An 18,989-nucleotide genomic window follows, 5' to 3' on the forward strand; every position below is an offset into this window, starting at 1 on the left:
CATGTTTACCTTTTACATGTCTCCTAATCTTGACTATAAATAGGGTTAATTATGTAACATGGGCTAGATAAAAATATATTTTTTATGTAGTCCAACAAATAACGCTACAAAATATGTGCATAGCTGCCATTTAATCATATTAAGCATACATCTTAGTTTGTCAGAAATGTGGGAAATGCAATTATATTTTTTATTAAATCATGAGCTTTATGATATGTGGTGTGACTGATCTTTTTTCCATCATCTATTTCTCTTTTAGTCAGGAATGTAAATGTATCAAAAGAAAACAAGAAATAAAATACCACAGAACGTCCATATAGGTTCTGTCTAGGGGCGTGCTTAAAATAAAAAAAAAAAAATAAAAAAAAAAAAATATATATATATATATATATATATATATATATATATATCGATACAGCAATATATTGTTGCGGGCCTCATTACAATACATGTTTCGATACGCAGCCATCAGAATCGATTTTGCTCATTCATTTTAAATAGGCAGTTAACGATGTGTTGCTTGCGCAGGAACAGCAGCCTCATAAGTTACGCTCATGCACGTGTAGGCAAGGAGACAGGGGTGCCTTCACAGGTTGCATTGTACTTAGTTGAAGTTAATTGAAGTTAATTGCCTTCAATTAGTGCACATGCGGGAGTGACTGGAGGTGCGGAGGAAAGAAACGAGTGCCTTAGTTTGCATTGTACATGTTTCTTAATGTACCAATTTTCCTATATTTTGTTTAAAATCAAAATAGAATTAGTTACATGTAAAAATGCCGTTTTTATTCCCCAAACATTTCAAATAAGCAGATTTTAGAGCTGTAATTTTAATACTTTGATATTTTTGCTCCTATCGACCCATTCCTATTCATAAAGTTTCCCGGTGTGTCTGTGAAAGCTGCTCCTTGCTCTGCAGTGCGCGCACATTTAGACCAGGTATGCCGCTTGGTAGTAAACCAGACATATGTTATACATATGACTGTTATAATAAAAATGCATGTAAATTAATGTAAAAGATCGGGATACGTATCATCTTGAATACCATGTATTCGAATACATATGTATCGTGATACGTATCGTGATACGTATCGTGAGGTTGTTGGCAATACCCAGCCTGAGTTCTGTCCGACTCATGCTCTCAAATGTCACTGGTGAGATGGAGCTTACCCCAAGTGACTTTTGGTGAGAGGCGGTGAACACCCTGAACCAATTGGCCAATTGCAGAGCACATACAGATTAAGAAACATTCACATTTGCAATTTTGAGTATTCACTGAACCCGAGAAACATGATTTTGGAATGTGTGTAGAAAATAGGCGTGAATGATAAAGAAAATATGACTCATAATCATAATATGACTTTCAACAAATGCTACACATTCATATTGAACTGTATTGAGTACAGTAAGGTGAGTTGAATATTCTTGTTGCATTTTCCAGCTGCCTTGCCTTAAGTGTGATTATGTGCGTATTAAGAAGCTGCAGTAGTGCCACGAAGCTTAATGCAACGTGTTGATAAGCGTCTCTCAATAATCTATGCGTGAGAACGGTAGCGTCCCCCAGACGTCTCCTCCTGCTGTTTAAGGGGCTCGCAGCGCCTTCCCCCCTGAAACAGAAGGAGAAGAGGTACTGAGTTAAGCTCCGAACGTCCTTACTGTGAAAAAATCAAATGAAATAAAATAAAACAACTATTGCTGGACAACTTGGCTGTGCTGAACTGTGAATTGTGACATTTGAGGAAATCACTGAACTATCAGAATGGATTGTCCACTATTGAGTACAAGTCCAAAGTGCAACTCACCTTTCTTGAGAACATTTTCTGTGGCCTGTGAGCAGAGCACAAAATGTTAGATTTTGGTAGAAGTGAAAATTAGAACTTTCATTGCTAATGGATAATCCCGTTTACTTGCAACACACTTACATCCAAGCAGACAGATATGTTAATCTAAGAAAATGCAGCGTTGCATTAATGCGCTTTCCCCACCCCTTAGTAGTGCAACGCCACTTTTTGTAACCGGATAGGGAACAATCCCAAATAAAAAGAAAGGAAGCAAGACAATTGTCAGAGCATCTTTGCCAGTTTGTAACTGACAACCTTTCTCTCCTTTTGGTAAAAAACAAAAGTCTTGTCTTCTCATCCTTGTTTCTGTGTGTTCAATGTTTTGGTGTATAAACCTATCACTAAATGTTAGAGTCAGTGTGCAGAGAAGAAAGGACGAGATGCAGCCAGAACTTACCTCTGCGTCATTTTGTGGTGGAAGAACAGGCTGAGGGAGCTTCAAGCCAAGCCCTGACACGAACCAGCCAACCACCCTGTGGAGAAATACTCCAATTAAACGCTCAGATCTTTTACATTGGATATCAAAAGTTACATCCCCCTAATAAAATGCCAGATTTTGGTGTTATAAAAAATGAAACCATGCTAAATCATTCTGGTGTAGACACGCTCTTGTTACGGTGAAGTGGCTGTGTTAAGAATTAACCAATCATAGAAAACAGATGGAATTGGAGTCAGCACCCCCCTGCCACCAGTTAAAGTGCCTCACATTGACCCCAAATACATTTCAGATCGTCATTCTTTTTTGACTTTTTAATTCCTGGCAAAATCTGAACGTTCACTTAACTCAGTGCTTCTCAATTATTTTCTGTCATGCCCCACCCCCGGCTATAAATAGTATCATTTGTTTATAAAAAAAATTTATAAGCACACCTCTGCATAACACTGTAGCCGTTTTAACGTATTAGAGAATAAAAAAAGAAATAAATATGGACTGTAACAGAAAAGATTTAAAGTGCATCTGAAATTCAAAAATAAAATTTTAATTAAACTATAAACATTTTTTGAATGACCATGTCAAACCATATGATACGTAAAAATAAAAGGACGTAAAATCAATAAATAATAATACATTCAAACTGATCACCAACATTAACTCAGGAGCACAATATTAAAAATAAAAAAACTTTAACTTGCAAAAAATATATATAAAATAATTTGTGCTGATTTTTTTATTTTTATTTTTTTTGCTGTGTGCAAAGCACATATGCTCAGTGCAAACAAAATCCCTACACCACCGAGCGAATGCTCCCTGCCATAATGAGAGCGCCACTGCCCCCTAATGTAGTGGAGGTGCAATTGAACTTTATTCCAGGACAGTAAAAAATAAAAATAAAAATAAAAATAAAAAAGCATGTTCCCAGAGGTCAAACTCTTGATAGAGCCCCGTCCCACTATTTGAGAAGCACTGACTTAACTGATATTTGAGAACAGAACATAATTTCCCCCAACTTGCAACAGGAGAAAGGGAGGACTTCAAGCGGAAAAACGATAGAAGGACGTAAAAGACTAAATGAAGCATGCAGGTAGAAATCAAAAGGAGGTCAACCTACGCTGAGGCCTTGCTATCAGTGTCCAGTGTGATTCCACTGAGAGATTCAGGTGGTGGAGAAAGAACTGCAGCAGAAATGACATGAAATGGGGAAAAGCACGTGAGTGACAAAATGATAAAGTCGGTTGTGATGTACAAATTCAAGAGTCAAAATGTGAGTCTTCCCACCAAGGAACGTAAAGTATGTACTTTTGTCCAAAGATGAGCGAGGAGTCTTTTTGGGTTTGGGCTCAATGGGCACTGAACTGGCAGGGACGAGAACCGGTTGAGGGATCTTCTGCTTTATCCACGACACCACGCTGCAGCCGACAAAGACAATTGCAGTCACGCGACGTCAACCGTTTTTGCTGTGATGGTGTAAAAATGGACAGCAAGAGCTGATTAACACTCACTTTGGGGGGAATGTGGACTGGTTGTCCTCCTCTTCCTCGTCTTCTGATACCATTTCCACCACTGGGATATGTGGGAGCGGGTCATAATCTGGACATATGGACACTGGAGAATTATTTACAAATTAGACTTGCAAGGCAACTTTATTCATACACAAAGGCGAAGGAAATGAAAGAAAGAAAGATTCAAGAGCTATTCAAGAGTTATTTTTTTTTTTTTTTTTTTTTTTTTACTGTACATAAATCGGAACATCGTGTAATCTAACACTAGCCTACAGCAATATAGCTGTAAAGTCAGAATTACAGTACGTATTATTTATTGATCTATCTATCACAGTGACAAAAGATCAAACTTACCTGGCATTGTTTCAACTTCATACACCTGTAACACACACAGAAAAACAGGCCAGGTGTAAAGATTTATGTTTTAATCATAACATCTTAAAAATCACTCGCACGGTCAATATAATAATATAATAAATTATTTTGAATCATTTGAAAACAGCATCTGTGCTGGGTGCTGTGAAAAGGACACTCTGCTCCAAGAACTTTTTGCAAATCAATATGGATCTAATTAGATGGTCTGTAAGTGCTTTTGACAAAATATTCTCCATGATGAGACCTGCACCTACTGATCGTTCATGTCCAAGTGGAACTCACATGTCTGGATATGCTGAGGATTCCTGGGCAAGGTGGAGACCAGTGTGTCTGACCAGTCTGGACGTGGAGGACATTGAGGACGTATACCTGCTGGCTTTGCTGGTGGTCATGCTGATGCTGATGGGGCTTGGAACCCACTGGCTGTCTCGTACGCTGCGCAAAATGTCTGATCGCCAGAAGAATGCAGAGGAAATGGCCGAGGCCACCCTGAGAGCCATCACTGGTGTGCAAGCCGGCCGAACTAAGGCCTATGATGAAACTTCTCTGGTGAAAAACGACCTTGCAGCACTCAACCTTGCCATGAACGGAATGAGGAGAGACATGGCCACAAGGTTGCTTGAACTGGAGAAAAAGGTTGCGATGAATCAAAATCGTGATGAAGACGGATCTGACTGAAGGAGGTGTCGGACACATGGTCTTCGCTATGCCCAGTTATCTAAAGCTGCTGGACTGTGATAATCCACATGGTACTAATCAACAAGTGATCAACGAACTACCGGAAAGAATCTTTTGTCATGATCTATATGCGATCAAATCACTGGTGAAGAGGATCTGATTGACTTTCAATAATCCATTTGCCTAATCAAAAGTCTCCGAAAGTAATCATCTCGACAACTTGCTACTTGGACTTGATGAACTGAGTGAACTTTTAATAATCCACCTGCTTGAATCAAAAGTCTCCGAATGAAATCAACTGGAAATCGAACTTCATGGACTTGATGAACTGAGTTAAATTTTATCATCTCTGTTGATTTTTATTTTTATTGCTTGATCTTTTGCGTCCTAGTTTTGTATGGGGGCGGGAATTTATAAGCTTTATGCTTCTTCCTGCCAGCCCTTTTTCTTTTCGGTTATTATATGTCTAAACTGTATGATGTAATGTTTGATTGTCATCAATGCTGTCCGAAAGGAAAAATGAACAAATAAATCAAAATCAAAAAATCAATAGATTAGTTGGGCTAGAACTAGCATCAATGCTACTGTTAGCATTCAGAGATACTGAATGTGATTGTACAAATTTGCTTTGTACCTGCTCTAAAATAATCCTTAGTTATATTAGTTAATTGTTATATTGCTTAGTTAAAGATAATAATAAAAAACAGATTAATTTTGTTACTGTAGGACAATAATCTTACTGTTGTCAAAGTCACGTAAGAGACTTTTTTTAATCTATCATTTCTAAAGGGAGAAACAACGTTGAAGAAATTGATTGCTTTGTGGACATTAGGTGAATGTGAGTGCTCATTCTTTTTAGTATTGTAACTTCCATTGTCGTCATTCATCAAATTTGCTTCTGTAGTTACACCAAAGAGGACAACACATACTGTGCAATTGCGGAAACAACAAATCTTGAGAGATTGATCTGAATAGTTGGTTAATTGTTTAAAGGATACAGCTTGCTTGGCTGCTCTTATTCCTGATTGTTCTTGTGTTTATTATGCTGTATTTTCTTTGATTGTTTTTGAATTTACACAGACCTAACATCATTAAATGGCTGGGATATCATTAGTTGTTTGAGTTGCGTGTTCAATAGTTATATATTTAAAAAAAATAAAAATAAAATAAAAAATAATAAATAAATAAAAAAGAACCTCCGTGTGCTCCTCTTGGTTGCCATCGTTGACTTCTCTGTACTTGTCGTCGGGTTGTGGCAGCACCTTGGTCAGACTATGAGTGACCCATCCTATCACCCCGGACCTGGAAAAAGTCCAGCATCAAGTAATTCACCTTCTAACACCAACAACAGAATGTGAACTTTGCTGGTGAAAACGTTACCTTTCTCCATCCACAACAGACTGCTAGAGAGACAAAGAAAACATTAGTTTCATTAACAGGCAGAAAAGATTAAGCTTTTTGACGCAATTGATTGTATTATGATGTAACGCTGATGCCACATTTGTCAGTAATATTTTCGTCTTCATGCGCTTTTTAAAACCGTTCTCATGAGAATTTAGCAGTATGTAAAGCAATTTTTCATTGTTTACTTATTAATTGATTTCCACAAAACTGGTCAAGGGCATTTGATTCAGGTGCTTATTTCTTTTTCACTTCTTTTAGTTTCAAGCTTCTAGTATTGTGTCCAAAGGGGCACATAGATTAAATTCAGCAGATGAAGCTGATTTTGGGGTGGGAGGCAGTTGTTTGCACCAACGATGTAATATGCATTACTGGCACTTACAGAACTTGAGATGAACACTGCCTTTGGGCCAAGTGCTGATTTTTGAACAAATGTGATTCAATTTGTTTGGCCCTGTGGTAACCTGTTCTCGAATGAGTAGGGGTGGGCAAGTACCAATACCAGGTATCGATATCCGTGCTGATACCAGCCTTACTTTACAGTTTTTCTCCATAGGTTTGGCACATTTCTTGAAACTAAAATTAACTTTAAAATACCATGGACAAATCCCAAAACCACTTTACTATTGGTGCCATTTGAATGAATTTACGCTGTGCACTAGATAGATATAAGTTTAGTTTTTCAAAATTATACAGAATTCGGCTTACACTTTCTTTTGTTGTACTCAAATGTGCAATTAACTTGAATGAATACAGTGAATACAGTGAATACAAACTGTTGCAATTTCCTTCACTGTGAATGGAGTATGTCAAACCACAAAGTTTGAAAACTGCTCTTGTAAAATCCTTTTATTCCCTCAGTTTTATATATAATTATATTTTGTTAGCGGCACATCTCATCATTTTGACTGGCAGTTGCACACACAATGCCAAAGGGACGATGGGGGCACTGACTACTTGTATGAAGAAATAGAAATTTGATTGGGAAACATAGGTAAGCTGTTTTGGGAGAGATATGAGCTTTTGCAGATGATCCATGGTGTTGTGCAGAATCATCCAAGTGACAGTACCGACTCTTTGTTTGGGAAAGGAACTTGGAGTGAAGCATGTGTGACCACTTTTGGGATAGAAATGTGCTTTTGCGAATGAACTGATAGGTTGTGCACTATTGTAAGTCTGTTTGGCCAAATGAGCTTGGAGTTATGAAAATATAATTTCAGTTTCAAGAAATGTGCCAAACGTATGGAGAAAAACTTCAAGGTATTAATATTCGCAATGTTGGCCAAACCAGTATTGTCCGCCCTCTTGTGACTTTTTTATGACCAGGAACAAGAAATTAGAAGAAAGGAAAATGTACATTAATTTCATGTAATTTTAAAGGTGCGGTCTTCCATTTTCACTCAGGAAAATGCACTATAAATGCAGGATGTATACACATGAACTCCTTCTCAATCTACATCTCTGGGCTTCTGTTAATGTGTGGTGGTGATTTCTTTTCAAACCCCCCCCCCCCCCCCCCCCAGCCTGTATTTTGCCATTTTGTGTTTATTTTGTCCACAGCGGGACGTTTCTGTGGACACAGTTGTTTACTCCTCCAGCCAATCGCAGAGCGGGGGGTGGCGGGGGGCATGTCGCAGACGGCGCCGGGAGAATTTGTCTGCTGCATGACATCACTCCCGCTGCAACTTGACAGCACGCACGGTTATTTTTTTTTCACTCACTCTCTCACACATGTAAGCTTGAGTGAGTGAGTGAGTGAGTGAGTGAGTGAGTGAGTGAGTGAGTGAGTGAGTGAGTGAGTGAGTGAGTGAGTGAGTGAAAAAAAATCTCCCACATGTAAGCTTGTGTGAGTGAGTGAGTGAGTGAGTGAGTGAGTGAGTGAGTGAGTGAGTGAGTGAGTGAAAAAAAATAAAAATATGTGCGTGCTGTCAAGTTGCCGCGGGAATGACGTCATGAAGCCGACAAATTCGCCCAGCCCCGTCTGCAACATGCCCCCCGCCACCCCCCGCTCAGCGATTGGCTGGAGGGGTAAACAACTGTCTGTCCACAGAAACATCCCGCTGTTGACAAAACAAAAACAAAATGGCAACAACAACAAAAATGCTATATTTGTGTATATATGTTATATATGGGTGGGGGGGGGGGGGGTTATGTATCAAAAGTGATAAAGGTTTTGTTTCTATTCAAGAATTGAGTACTCGTACTGGTATTGGTCTGAAAAAAAAAAAGCACTATCGAACATCCCTTTTGCCAACTAATGAGTGCCACTCAACTTTTTTCATGAAAGTTATGAAAATGTAAATTAAACCACCTAAACCATTTTTTTTTACCACTGTTTCTTTTCTTTTATAAATTGTTGAAAAGTAGTCCAGTTTAGACATATTGTGGCATCAGGGGTCACCAATTCCAGTCCTCGATGGCACATATCCAGAATGTTTGGATGTTTCCCTCTTCTGACACACCAGATTTATATCATGAGCTCATCAGCAAGCTCTGGAATTAGGTGCGCTGGATAGGTACCCACTCTAGGACCATTGTTGCAGGTTTACATTCATCAAGAACATTACAACTTTAAGATTCATATATTCATTCATAGACTACAGGCGCATTTGAATACCTCACCTTGCTGTCGAGCTGAGAGGATCCAGCAGGCTGAGGTAGGGTGCTTGCAAAGCCATTGGACAGCCAACCTAAGACTCCCGCCTGGGACTGACTGTGAAGAAGGGGTATGTACTGTATGCATGCTCACACACATTAATAACTCAAAGCACTGGAAAAAAAAAAAAAGTTTACCTGTCCTCCGAAGCATCACCTGTACACTTCAGTGGAGGACTCTTGGCTGTGTTGGATAATTGGTATTAGAATAACTGACAGAACGCAATTCAACAAGATTGTCCATGTAATAATTCTCACCATCTCTGCTTTTGGAGCCTTCCTGTTTAATCTGAGACACAAAAAGAATTGGTTAGAATATCTACTTTGATGCATACAATCATCAACCAATACAGTATATGCATGTGTGTGGTTATTTACTTCTTTATTTATTTATGGTTGTCCACTTGAGTTTGCCATCCCCAATTTCTGCACCGTAGAAACTATGACTGTGGATTGTGCGTATGTGAGTGTGCTCTGTTGAGACATGGAACGGCAATATGCGTATGCATTGTTGGCTGGCTATAGCAGTAGCCGCTTTGGTTTACAGTGATGGTGTCAGTTGACGCTCCTGGCAAGAGTGCTAAGAATGCGTTCTTTGGTTTAATTTGCTTTGTTACTGTTGGTTTAATAAAGTGACTGAAAAAGCACCAGCAGCTGTTTTCATCCTCCCTCTAAATATACCACCTTTTATGGATTACGATTTGTTATAATGAGCTGTGATAGGCTGTATTCAATTAGCAGAAGATTTTAATGGAGACATGCTGTTGATTAACTCTACTACACAATTAAAAAATAAATGAATGAACCACAGTACGAGGGACAACTGCATATAAATATCAACACCCTCTTTTTGCCCAAGACATCTCCTCATGATGCAAATGGTTAAATGTTTTGTGTTTCCTGAAAAATCTGAAAAAAAAAGAAAAAAAAAGACTTAGGCTATTATTTTAATTAAGTGCCGATATGTAACTGTTCCATGTACATCATCTGAAGCTGTTCAGAATTAAAAATGAATATTACATTATACTCAAGAGAGATGCTGGTTATTAAATGTATTCACGTGTTGAGATCATTACGGTTGTGTTTTGCTCGTCAACCATGACTTGCGCTAACTAACCCACCAATCAGTAGGGATGTAAAGATATCCAAACATCATGATACGATAATTATCACGATATTGTGGGGAAGTTGGTGATACTAATAAAGGTCACAAGATTCTAAAAAAAATATGAGCTCATACTTAAAAAAAAAAAAAAAAAAAAAGCCCACAAGATTGTGCTTTTGTAAATTACAGCAATGCATATAAACAACCTACAATCTCTAATAAGACAATATTGAGGCACTTACTTGCTTTTTATTTTTTATTTTTTATTTTTATAGAGCTCAGAATTGTTCATTCGGTAGTCTTACCGATTCAACGTCTTATCATCATTGCTCTTTTTTTTTTTGTGTGTGTGTGTGTGTGTGCGTGCATTTGCGTGTGTGCGTTTGCGTGCGTGCGTTTGCGTGCGTGCGTGCGCGTGCGTGCGTGTGCGTGCAAATACGTATAAATTTATACTCATTAATTCACCTAAAGCCTTATAAATATCCCATTACCCTTCGCCTTAACCAGGTACTTCAGAATCTTGCCAGTCGTGAGGTTTAAATGGTCAGGAGACCAGAGAAAAGGTCAGAAAAAAATAAAGAGAAAAGAAAGATAAATCAAAGTGAAATCCAGCACCGACCAAACACTTCCTGCCTTCCCCATGATTACAAAAACAAAGTCTTACGCCAACCCCGGAAGCCTCTAAATTCCAGCAAATTTAGCGAGATCTCAAGAGACCAGAGGTAAAACTAAAGAGAGGAAGGAGGGAAGGATCGATAAGGCAGAGTGAGATCCATGGAAGCCAGTACATCCAATCCATCAAAGTGAAATCCAGCACCAACAAAACCCCTCCTGCGTGGTTACAAAACCAGAGTCTTATGCCAACCCCAGAAACCTCAAACTTCCAATAAATTGAGATCTCAAGTGACCAGAGGAAAAACTAAAGAGAGGAAGGAGGGAAGGATAGATAAAGCAAAGTGAGATCCACAGACACCAGCACCCACTGATTCAAGGGGCTGTGGGAGGGAGAGGCTACTTCTGTTGAGTTTCAGTAGATGCTGGTGCGACGGATCTGGCATGCATAAGGACCACCACCAAAGAAAGAAGCCGTCAACCGCGGTCCAGCAAAGCGAGCACCGCCCCCCCCCCCCGAAATCCCCAGGCCGCGGCAGCACCAAGGCCACCCCCAAGCCACCCGAGCGGACACCGGTCGGTGAGCCGACCCAGACGCCCGGAACACCCCCGCCCCAGCCCCGGCCCACACCCCCGAGCCCAAGGCCGTAGAACGAGGCCCAGCGGGCCCCCACAGCGCCCCACCGGTCCCCAGCCCCCATCCCCCCACGACCCCCCCGCACCCCACCCAAACCCGCCACCCACCACGACCCAGGCCCCACCACCCCCGGCCCCCAAACCCCCGAACACACCCCGACCCCCAACACCCAACCCCCCACCCACCCATACCTCCACCCCCCCCAAACAAGCCGCCCCCCGACGACCGCCAACCCCCCCGCGAGCCCCACCCCACCCCCGGAAACCGGCACCGGGCAGCAGCGCAGAGGGGGAAAACGTGCCCACCCCACCTCCAGCTGTGCGAGAGTAGCACAGCGGCGGGAGGGGGGAAGCAGAGGAGGAAGCACCAGGGGAAAAGGCGGAACACCAGAACACCGAGCCCGGTGGGGAGAGGCCCCGGTCGTCACGCCAGACTCCCCTCCAATTTTAATGCACTTCATGTCCAAGGGGAGGGGTGAGTTGGGGCGGGGAGCCATCAGAGGGGATGGACTGCAGTGCCTGGCAGCGCTGTGGTCCCCCCCATCTGTGTCCCTGCCCCACCACTTTGTCCCTTCTTTTTTTGGGGGGGGGGGGTGCGGGTGTGTCGGAGTAGGGGAAATTTTTTCCCTCTGCTCCGACTCACCTGCTCCCAATTTTAATGCACCACACGCACACACTTGTATATACACTGGGTGGGGCCACATTCACGGTGTAAGGGTAGAGCTGGCGGACTCAGTAACAGGGTTAGGTGTCACTAGTACTCTGGCGAGGCACTTACTTGCTAATGCATGCACATATAAGTTCCTCCACATATTGACTCGGTTCACAAGCATATTACGTTCCCTTCACCTGACCATTGGCATAGATGTTAAACATAGAAGGCCAAAACATCTTTAATGAAAATTAAATTGCACTAATAAACTAGCCACCAGAGGGTGCTAGAACTGCACAAATGGAAATCAACTGATGTGTTCCTTTTGAATATTGTGAACATGACGACGATATTGTGGTAGTTTTAATATCACAATATCTCGATATTGCCCATATCATTACATCCCTACCAATCAATGTGCAAATCCTGATGATGTCCTCAAGGGTCAAGTGTATGTGTGTGTTTACCTCAGCAGGATTCTTGCTATCTGCATCCGTTTGAGGAGACCCAGGGGGGTGGGGGACCACTTTCACCACCCAGTTGAACATCCTATTCAAACGCAGGCACACACAAGACCTTCGTCAAGATCCAATGTGAATGATAATGATGATAATTCACCTGATTGGGAGAGCCTTTTAGTGGAGCGAAGGAGATCTGATGAAGCATATTTTTAATCCAAGGTTTGCCCTCACATTTACTTGAGTATTTCATAGCATTCACATTATATAAATTAAATAAGTGTATTATATATAGTGGTAAAAACAAGGGAGCATCGAGTCTTCCATGCAAATAAAGCAGGGCAGCACAGTTTTCTTCCCAGATGTTAAATTGTTTAGATGGAAGAAAGTAGCTCGTAAATGTAGAGAAAGGAGAAGGTTCAAGGTTGGGGATTTGCAGTTGGATAGGATAATCCACTTCAGCAACAGGCAACCTGGTAGTATGTGCACTAAATATCATAATATCAACATCAAGACTACACATAAACATTTTAGTTTCCTACCTGAGGGTCTACAGGTGGTCCAGCATGTCCGTGGTGTCGACGAGATCCACAATGCGACACAGCTCAGCAGGGATTTTCCACAGCGGCTGCCCGACCCTAACTGGATTAAGGAGAACCACCTGAAGGTTAAGGCCCAATCTTGGACTCGGGGCCAGATGGAGGATGAGTAAAGTGTGACGAGGACGTCATCCGATCCGATCTAAGCAAAGCAAACTGTTGCTACCGCCAGCAGGGAAGCTGGAGACGAGGGCGTCCGATTCACTCTTTACTTGTCCTAGACTGTCTTTTGTGGAAACTGCTGACATATTGTAATGTTTACATCTTATTGGTTCAGAAACTAACAATTCGACTGGGTGTATGTATGGTTCATATATGTTTGAGAGGATATTTTTAGCAGTATTTAGAACATAGAGTACCTGGCCAATACATGTCCAGTACTTTTTGAGTTAGTGACTCATAATGAATGAGTTTTTTATTTTATATATTACTGAGATTATCAGACAATTTTTTTGGGGAAAAAAAAAAGTTTGCACCATTCTAAAGTAAATGAACTTAGCACTCTAAAAAATTGGCTCTCAACTGTTGTCAGCCTGGACCTACATTTTCCTGTGTTGCTATGTTAGATAGTGACCCTCTTTAATAAACATTAAGAACAATAAAAAGCCTTTATTGTACAGTATAGCGCACGCTATTAAGAAATTGATTATGAACATTACAACTGTATGTACCAAATGTACAGAAAATGAATTTTTTGTACTAATCTAGTCTTTTTAGGAAAGTGCAACATCAATATTTTGTCTTCTTTTTAGGAAAGATGCAGGCCAAAACAACCTTACTATATATAGATTCACAAACATCAATGGCATTTTTCATGCTAGAAACATTTCTTATTATTAATTCATTATTATTAAATATTAGTTGACTGTTATTACATGTAATTATTAATTAACTATTAATTGTTAGCTGTCCAGATTCCAAATAAAAGGCAACCTGGAACACACCTTATATACTTGACTGCTCCTGTGGTGCTTATGTGACCTTAATTTCTACCATAGTCTGCAGAAGCCGCTAACACAGTATTTAAGTCCTATTTTAATAAATATTGTGGAAATAAAATGAATGTAAAACAAGCCAATGAAAAACCACTGTCTGTAGTCTCAAGATGACAGTACTCCACTGTAACAGTATTAACTTGTTTTGTTGTTTTTTTTTGACAGTATTTGATTGTATACTGCAAAGCATTATGGGTAAAACAAAGTACATTATGGGTAGAAACAAAGTACAGTAATTTGCTGTAATACTGTATATTCTACAGCAACTATGTTTAGGCATGCATATATGTGCATTACATTTAAATACTGTTGTCAGATTTTGGTGGGTACTCACTATAGGAGTTGACGCAAATATTGTCACCAGAGCAAGGACAAGAATTCAGCGAATTGGTGAGTAATATTTTCGTGCAAGGGCAGTTTGCATCGTCTTCACATCGTTTTTCTCCGATAAACAGGCAACATTACAGCTAACATTCATTTATGCACTCGCTGCAGAACGAGGATTTACAACTTTAGTTACCAGGAAATTCCTCTAAATTACAATACAAGAAACAGTTGTAAACTAGATTACAGTGAATTGCTGTGCAAGTAAATACAGTAAGAAACTAATTTATATGCAGTAAATACAAATACAGTAAAATAGTGTAATAGATTTTCACAGTGTCAACATTTAGCTGTCAACATTTTGCCAGTTATTTCTTTTTACAGTTAATTTGTTACATTGTAACCTATACTGAGGACCCCCTATATTCTTATTACTTGACCTGCCCAAAATGATTCCCCGACCCACCAGATGTGAACATTATTTATATAATTTGGAGCAAACATTGTATAGGCTTGGAGCGGCATGGTATACTGATAAAAATGACTTTTTTCCCTGAATATTACATTGGTTTCATAATTATATTTACCCCCCAGTTATTTACAGTTAATTAAAAACATTAGGTATACTTCAATGTGCTACTTTTTTTTTTTTATGTGTAATGTGTTTACAGCAAATGTTGACATTTTAAATTAAAAATTAAGATTTACACAGTTAATGTTTACTTTCAGAAGTGTTAATTTAATCATTATTGAATTATTTAATTATTAATTTAATAATTATTGAATTATTTTTGAATCACCATTGCAGAGTCTGCTGTTTTGCTTTTCAGAACTAAACAAAAGGGCTTTCTTTCGCATTATCTGTCATTGGTTTATTAGAGGCATGCTAGCTGACTGGTTAGCACGTCCGCTTCCCATTGCAGAGGATGCGAGATCGACTCTGTCACGCCGCCACCGGCGTGACGGCCCATGCTTTTATTTTTGTGTTCATGTTTCCTGTTTTGTTGTGAAATAATGATTCCCCTCTCACCTCAGGTCACTTACCCTTCCTGCTGCTTGCTAATTACCGGTCCCCGACCATGATTACCACCACCTGCCACCAATCAAGCCACAATAAAAGCCACCTGCATTCTCCCCTCCGTTGCCGAAGTGTCACTCACAGTCAGTGCATGGAAGCGTCCCACAGTCCTTATGTCCTCGTTCATGGTGCCAAGTGTTTTTGCCTTGTTTTTGTGCTTTTTCCTCCCCAGTGGAGCGCCTTTTGTTACCCCTTTTGCCTTGTGCCCTTTTTCCTCCCTAGCGGAGCGCTTTTCGTTGTCCCCAGTACCTTTTGCCTGTTTTTTCCTCCCTAGTGGAGCGCTTTTTGTTCTCCACCTTTTGATTCCCCTTTCTCCTCTCAGTGTGAGAGGAGACAGCTGCTGACCGGCAATAAACCTGTTGCCTTTGTGGCCTACCTTTATCCTGCGTCTGGGTCCTACCTCTCCTCGTCGTGACAGTACACTTCGGCCAGCATGGACCCAGCAGGAAAGGTCGAGGCTAGGCTACAGAGCCTGGAGGTCCGGCTTGCCAACCGGGAAAAGGTTCAGCAAGCCGTGATTTCGCAGCTGGAGGAGCTGTCAAGCCAGGTCCATGAACTGGTGAGCCACATGCAGCCTCTCGCCCCTGAACCTCGTCTGCTGCGGCCTCTCGCCCCTGAACCTCGTCTGCTGCGGCCTCTCGTTCCCGAGCCTTGTCTGCTGCAGCCTCAAGCCCCTGAACCTCGCCTGCTGCGGCCTCTCGCCCCCGAACCTCGTCTGCTGCGGCCTCTCGTTCCCGAGCCTTGTCTGCTGCAGCCTCTCGCCCTTGAACCTCGCCTGCTGCAGCCTCTCGCCCCTGAACCTCGCCTGCTGCAGCCTCTCGCCCCTGAACCTCGCCTGCTGCAGCCTCTCGCCCCTGAACCTCGCCTGCTGCAGCCTCTCGCCCCTGAACCTCGCCTGCTGCAGCCTCTCGCCCCTGAACCTCGCCTGCTGCAGCCTCTCGCCCCTGAACCTCGTCTGCTGCAGCCTCTCGCCCCTGAACCTCGCCTGCTGCAGCCTCTCGCCCCTGAACCTCGCCAGGCGCCGCCCAAAGACCCTGAGCCTCGCCAGGCGCCGCCCAAAGACCCTGAGCCTCGCCAGGCGCCGCCCAAAGACCCTGAGCCTCGCCAGGCGCCGCCCAAAGACCCTGAGCCTCGCCAGGCGCCGCCCAAAGACCCTGAGCCTCGCCAGGCGCCGCCCAAAGTCCCGGAGCCTCGCCAGGCGCCGCCCAAAGTCCGGGAGCCTCGCCAGACGCCGCCCAAAGTCCGGGAACCTCGCCAGTCGCCGCCCAAGGTCCCGGAACCTCGCCAGGCGCCGCCCAAGGTCCCGGAACCTCGCCAGGCGCCGCCCAAAGTCCCGGAGCCTCGCCAGGAGCCGCCCAAAGTCCGGGAGCCTCGCCAGGCGCCGCCCAAAGTCCGGGAGCCTCGCCAGGCGCCGCCCAAAGTCCGGGAGCCTCGCCAGGCGCCGCCCAAAGTCCGGGAACCTCGCCAGGCGCCGCCCAAGGTCCCGGAACCTCGCCAGGCGCCGCCCAAGGTCCCGGAACCTCGCCAGGCGCCGCCCAAGGTCCCGGAACCTCGCCAGGCGCCGCCCAAGGTCCCGGAACCTCGCCAGGCGCCGCCCAAAGTCCCGGCGGCGCAAGCCCTGCGGCTGCCTTCACCTCTCGTCGGGCGTCGAGGACGCCCACCTGACTGGCCCCGCTGGGACTCTCTCGTCGGGCGTCGTGGACGCCCTCCTGAACTGCCTTTGGTCTGGGACGGAGGGGTGGGCCGTGTTCCCACCTCCGTGCCCCCTTCCGCCCGCCCTTGTTTTTGGACTCTTTGAGTCGGATGGCCGTCAGGAGCCGGCCATTGAGGGGGGGGGGTACTGTCACGCCGCCACCGGCGTGACGGCCCATGCTTTTATTTTTGTGTTCATGTTTCCTGTTTTGTTGTGAAATAATGATTCCCCTCTCACCTCAGGTCACTTACCCTTCCTGCTGCTTGCTAATTACCGGTCCCCGCCCATGATTACCACCACCTGCCACCAATCAAGCCACAATAAAAGCCACCTGCATTCTCCCCTCCGTTGCCGAAGCGTCCCACAGTCCTTATGTCCTCGTTCATGGTGCCAAGTGTTTTTGCCTTGTTTTTGTGCTTTTTCCTCCCCAGTGGAGCGCCTTTTGTGTTACCCCTTTTGCCTTGTGCCCTTTTTCCTCCCTAGCGGAGCGCTTTTCGTTGTCCCCAGTACCTTTTGCCTGTTTTTTCCTCCCTAGTGGAGCGCTTTTTGTTCTCCACCTTTTGATTCCCCTTTCTCCTCTCAGTGTGAGAGGAGACAGCTGCTGACCGGCAATAAACCTGTTGCCTTTGTGGCCTACCTTTATCCTGCGTCTGGGTCCTACCTCTCCTCGTCGTGACAGACTCCAGGTTTCGGCCTTCCTGGGTGGAGTTTGCATGTTCTCCCCGTGCTTCAACGATTTCCTCCCATATTCCGAAAAACTCATGCATTGTAGGTTAATTGGAGTGACTAAATTGTCCCTAGGAGTCATTGTGACTGTCCATGGTTGTTTGGATTTATTTCAACAAATTTAGTCCAAGTACTAAGAAATATTGGGTTAAGAGTTCAGTATAAAGACAAGTAGAAAATGTTACCGGTAATACAATTAGTACTTATTTGTTTAGTATTGGTAATCATTTCATGTTTTTAAGATGTACTAAATAAGCAATGGCTATTACCTAATTACAATAACTAAACATTACAGTAAGAAACTTTATAATTATGTTTAGTAAGCGTTACTTAATATTTCCTACATGTAAATCAATCTAAATGTTGGGTGTACTTGCGAGAATTTTTTTAAAAATAAATCTTACAAGTTGTTTTTTTACAGTGTGGTGAGTGGCTAGCTGTTAAGGAGAGTGGATCCCAGAATCACAGAACACAGAGGAGTAAGCGAGAGGTTTTATTCACCAAAACACGTGAATATGAACATAAAGCGCTGGACACAGCCAGGAAAAAAGGTGCTTGCAAATTGCAAAGAGGGAAATTAACACAACACAAAAAGACCCGAAGGCTACAAACCGCAAACACAAGAAAGCAACAACTTACTATAGCTATGAAACACGCCACATAAAAGTGGGAACAAAAAGACGTAGCAAAACTTACGTAGATGAAAATCGAGAATCTTGGACTATAATAATTTAGCAAAGGCGAAAAACAGTAGAAACACTAGACGATGGCTGTGAGCAGACGGAGCAACGACCCGACAGTGGCTGCAAGGAGTCCCAGTCCTTATGAAGGCCTAATAGGTGATGCACTGCAGGTGTGGTGCAGGGGACACGCCCCTCTCATTAAATCAGGCACTGTGAGACAAGGAAACACACTGAGAGCCCAGCAACATGACAGTACCCCCCCCCAACGGACCACCTGGTTTTTCCGGATGTGCCGTATGGAACACACGCAGGAGGGACGGATCCAGGATCCAAGAGCGGGGAATCCACTGCCGCTCCTCAGGACCGTAGCCTTCCCAGTCGACCAGGTACTGGAACCCCCTGCCCCGAGCTCTAGAGTCCAAAATCTCCTTCACCGCGTAGATCGGGTCACCATCCAGAGTTTGTGGAGCCGCCGGGGGGGGGGGGTTCAAGGCACTGGAGGATACCGGTTTGAGCAGAGACACGTGAAAGACAGGATGT

At 43.2% G+C, this 18,989-nt stretch overlaps 1 protein-coding gene across 11 annotated transcripts in view; it reads right to left on the minus strand.

Annotated features, from left to right (window-relative positions):
* LOC144015531 (cyclic nucleotide-gated channel beta-1) overlaps positions 1-13,055 on the minus strand; it is a 39,286-nt gene extending 26,231 nt beyond the window's left edge. For 4 of the 11 annotated variants that reach the window (XM_077515599.1, XM_077515596.1, XM_077515597.1 and 1 more), the window contains exons 1-13: positions 12,894-13,055; positions 12,361-12,442; positions 9,147-9,177; positions 9,027-9,072; positions 8,856-8,946; positions 6,213-6,235; positions 6,029-6,134; positions 4,134-4,158; positions 3,780-3,882; positions 3,556-3,686; positions 3,389-3,452; positions 2,236-2,311; positions 1,800-1,824 (exon numbers count right to left, since the gene is read on the minus strand). In XM_077515599.1, the coding sequence (XP_077371725.1) occupies positions 1,800-1,824; positions 2,236-2,311; positions 3,389-3,452; positions 3,556-3,686; positions 3,780-3,882; positions 4,134-4,158; positions 6,029-6,134; positions 6,213-6,235; positions 8,856-8,946; positions 9,027-9,072; positions 9,147-9,177; positions 12,361-12,441 (802 nt within the window). In that variant the 5' untranslated portion in view covers position 12,442; positions 12,894-13,055. Of the gene's footprint in view, positions 1-1,799; positions 1,825-2,235; positions 2,312-3,388; positions 3,453-3,555; positions 3,687-3,779; positions 3,883-4,133; positions 4,159-4,436; positions 4,562-6,028; positions 6,135-6,212; positions 6,236-8,855; positions 8,947-9,026; positions 9,073-9,146; positions 9,178-12,360; positions 12,443-12,893 lie in introns of those variants that run through there. The other 7 variants (XM_077515604.1, XM_077515598.1, XM_077515602.1 and 4 more) reach the window with 7 other exon arrangements.
* Positions 13,056-18,989: the final 5,934 nt, after the last annotated feature.

This window comes from Festucalex cinctus, chromosome 3 (assembly GCF_051991245.1).
Source record: "Festucalex cinctus isolate MCC-2025b chromosome 3, RoL_Fcin_1.0, whole genome shotgun sequence".
NCBI classification, from domain to species: domain Eukaryota; kingdom Metazoa; phylum Chordata; class Actinopteri; order Syngnathiformes; family Syngnathidae; genus Festucalex; species Festucalex cinctus.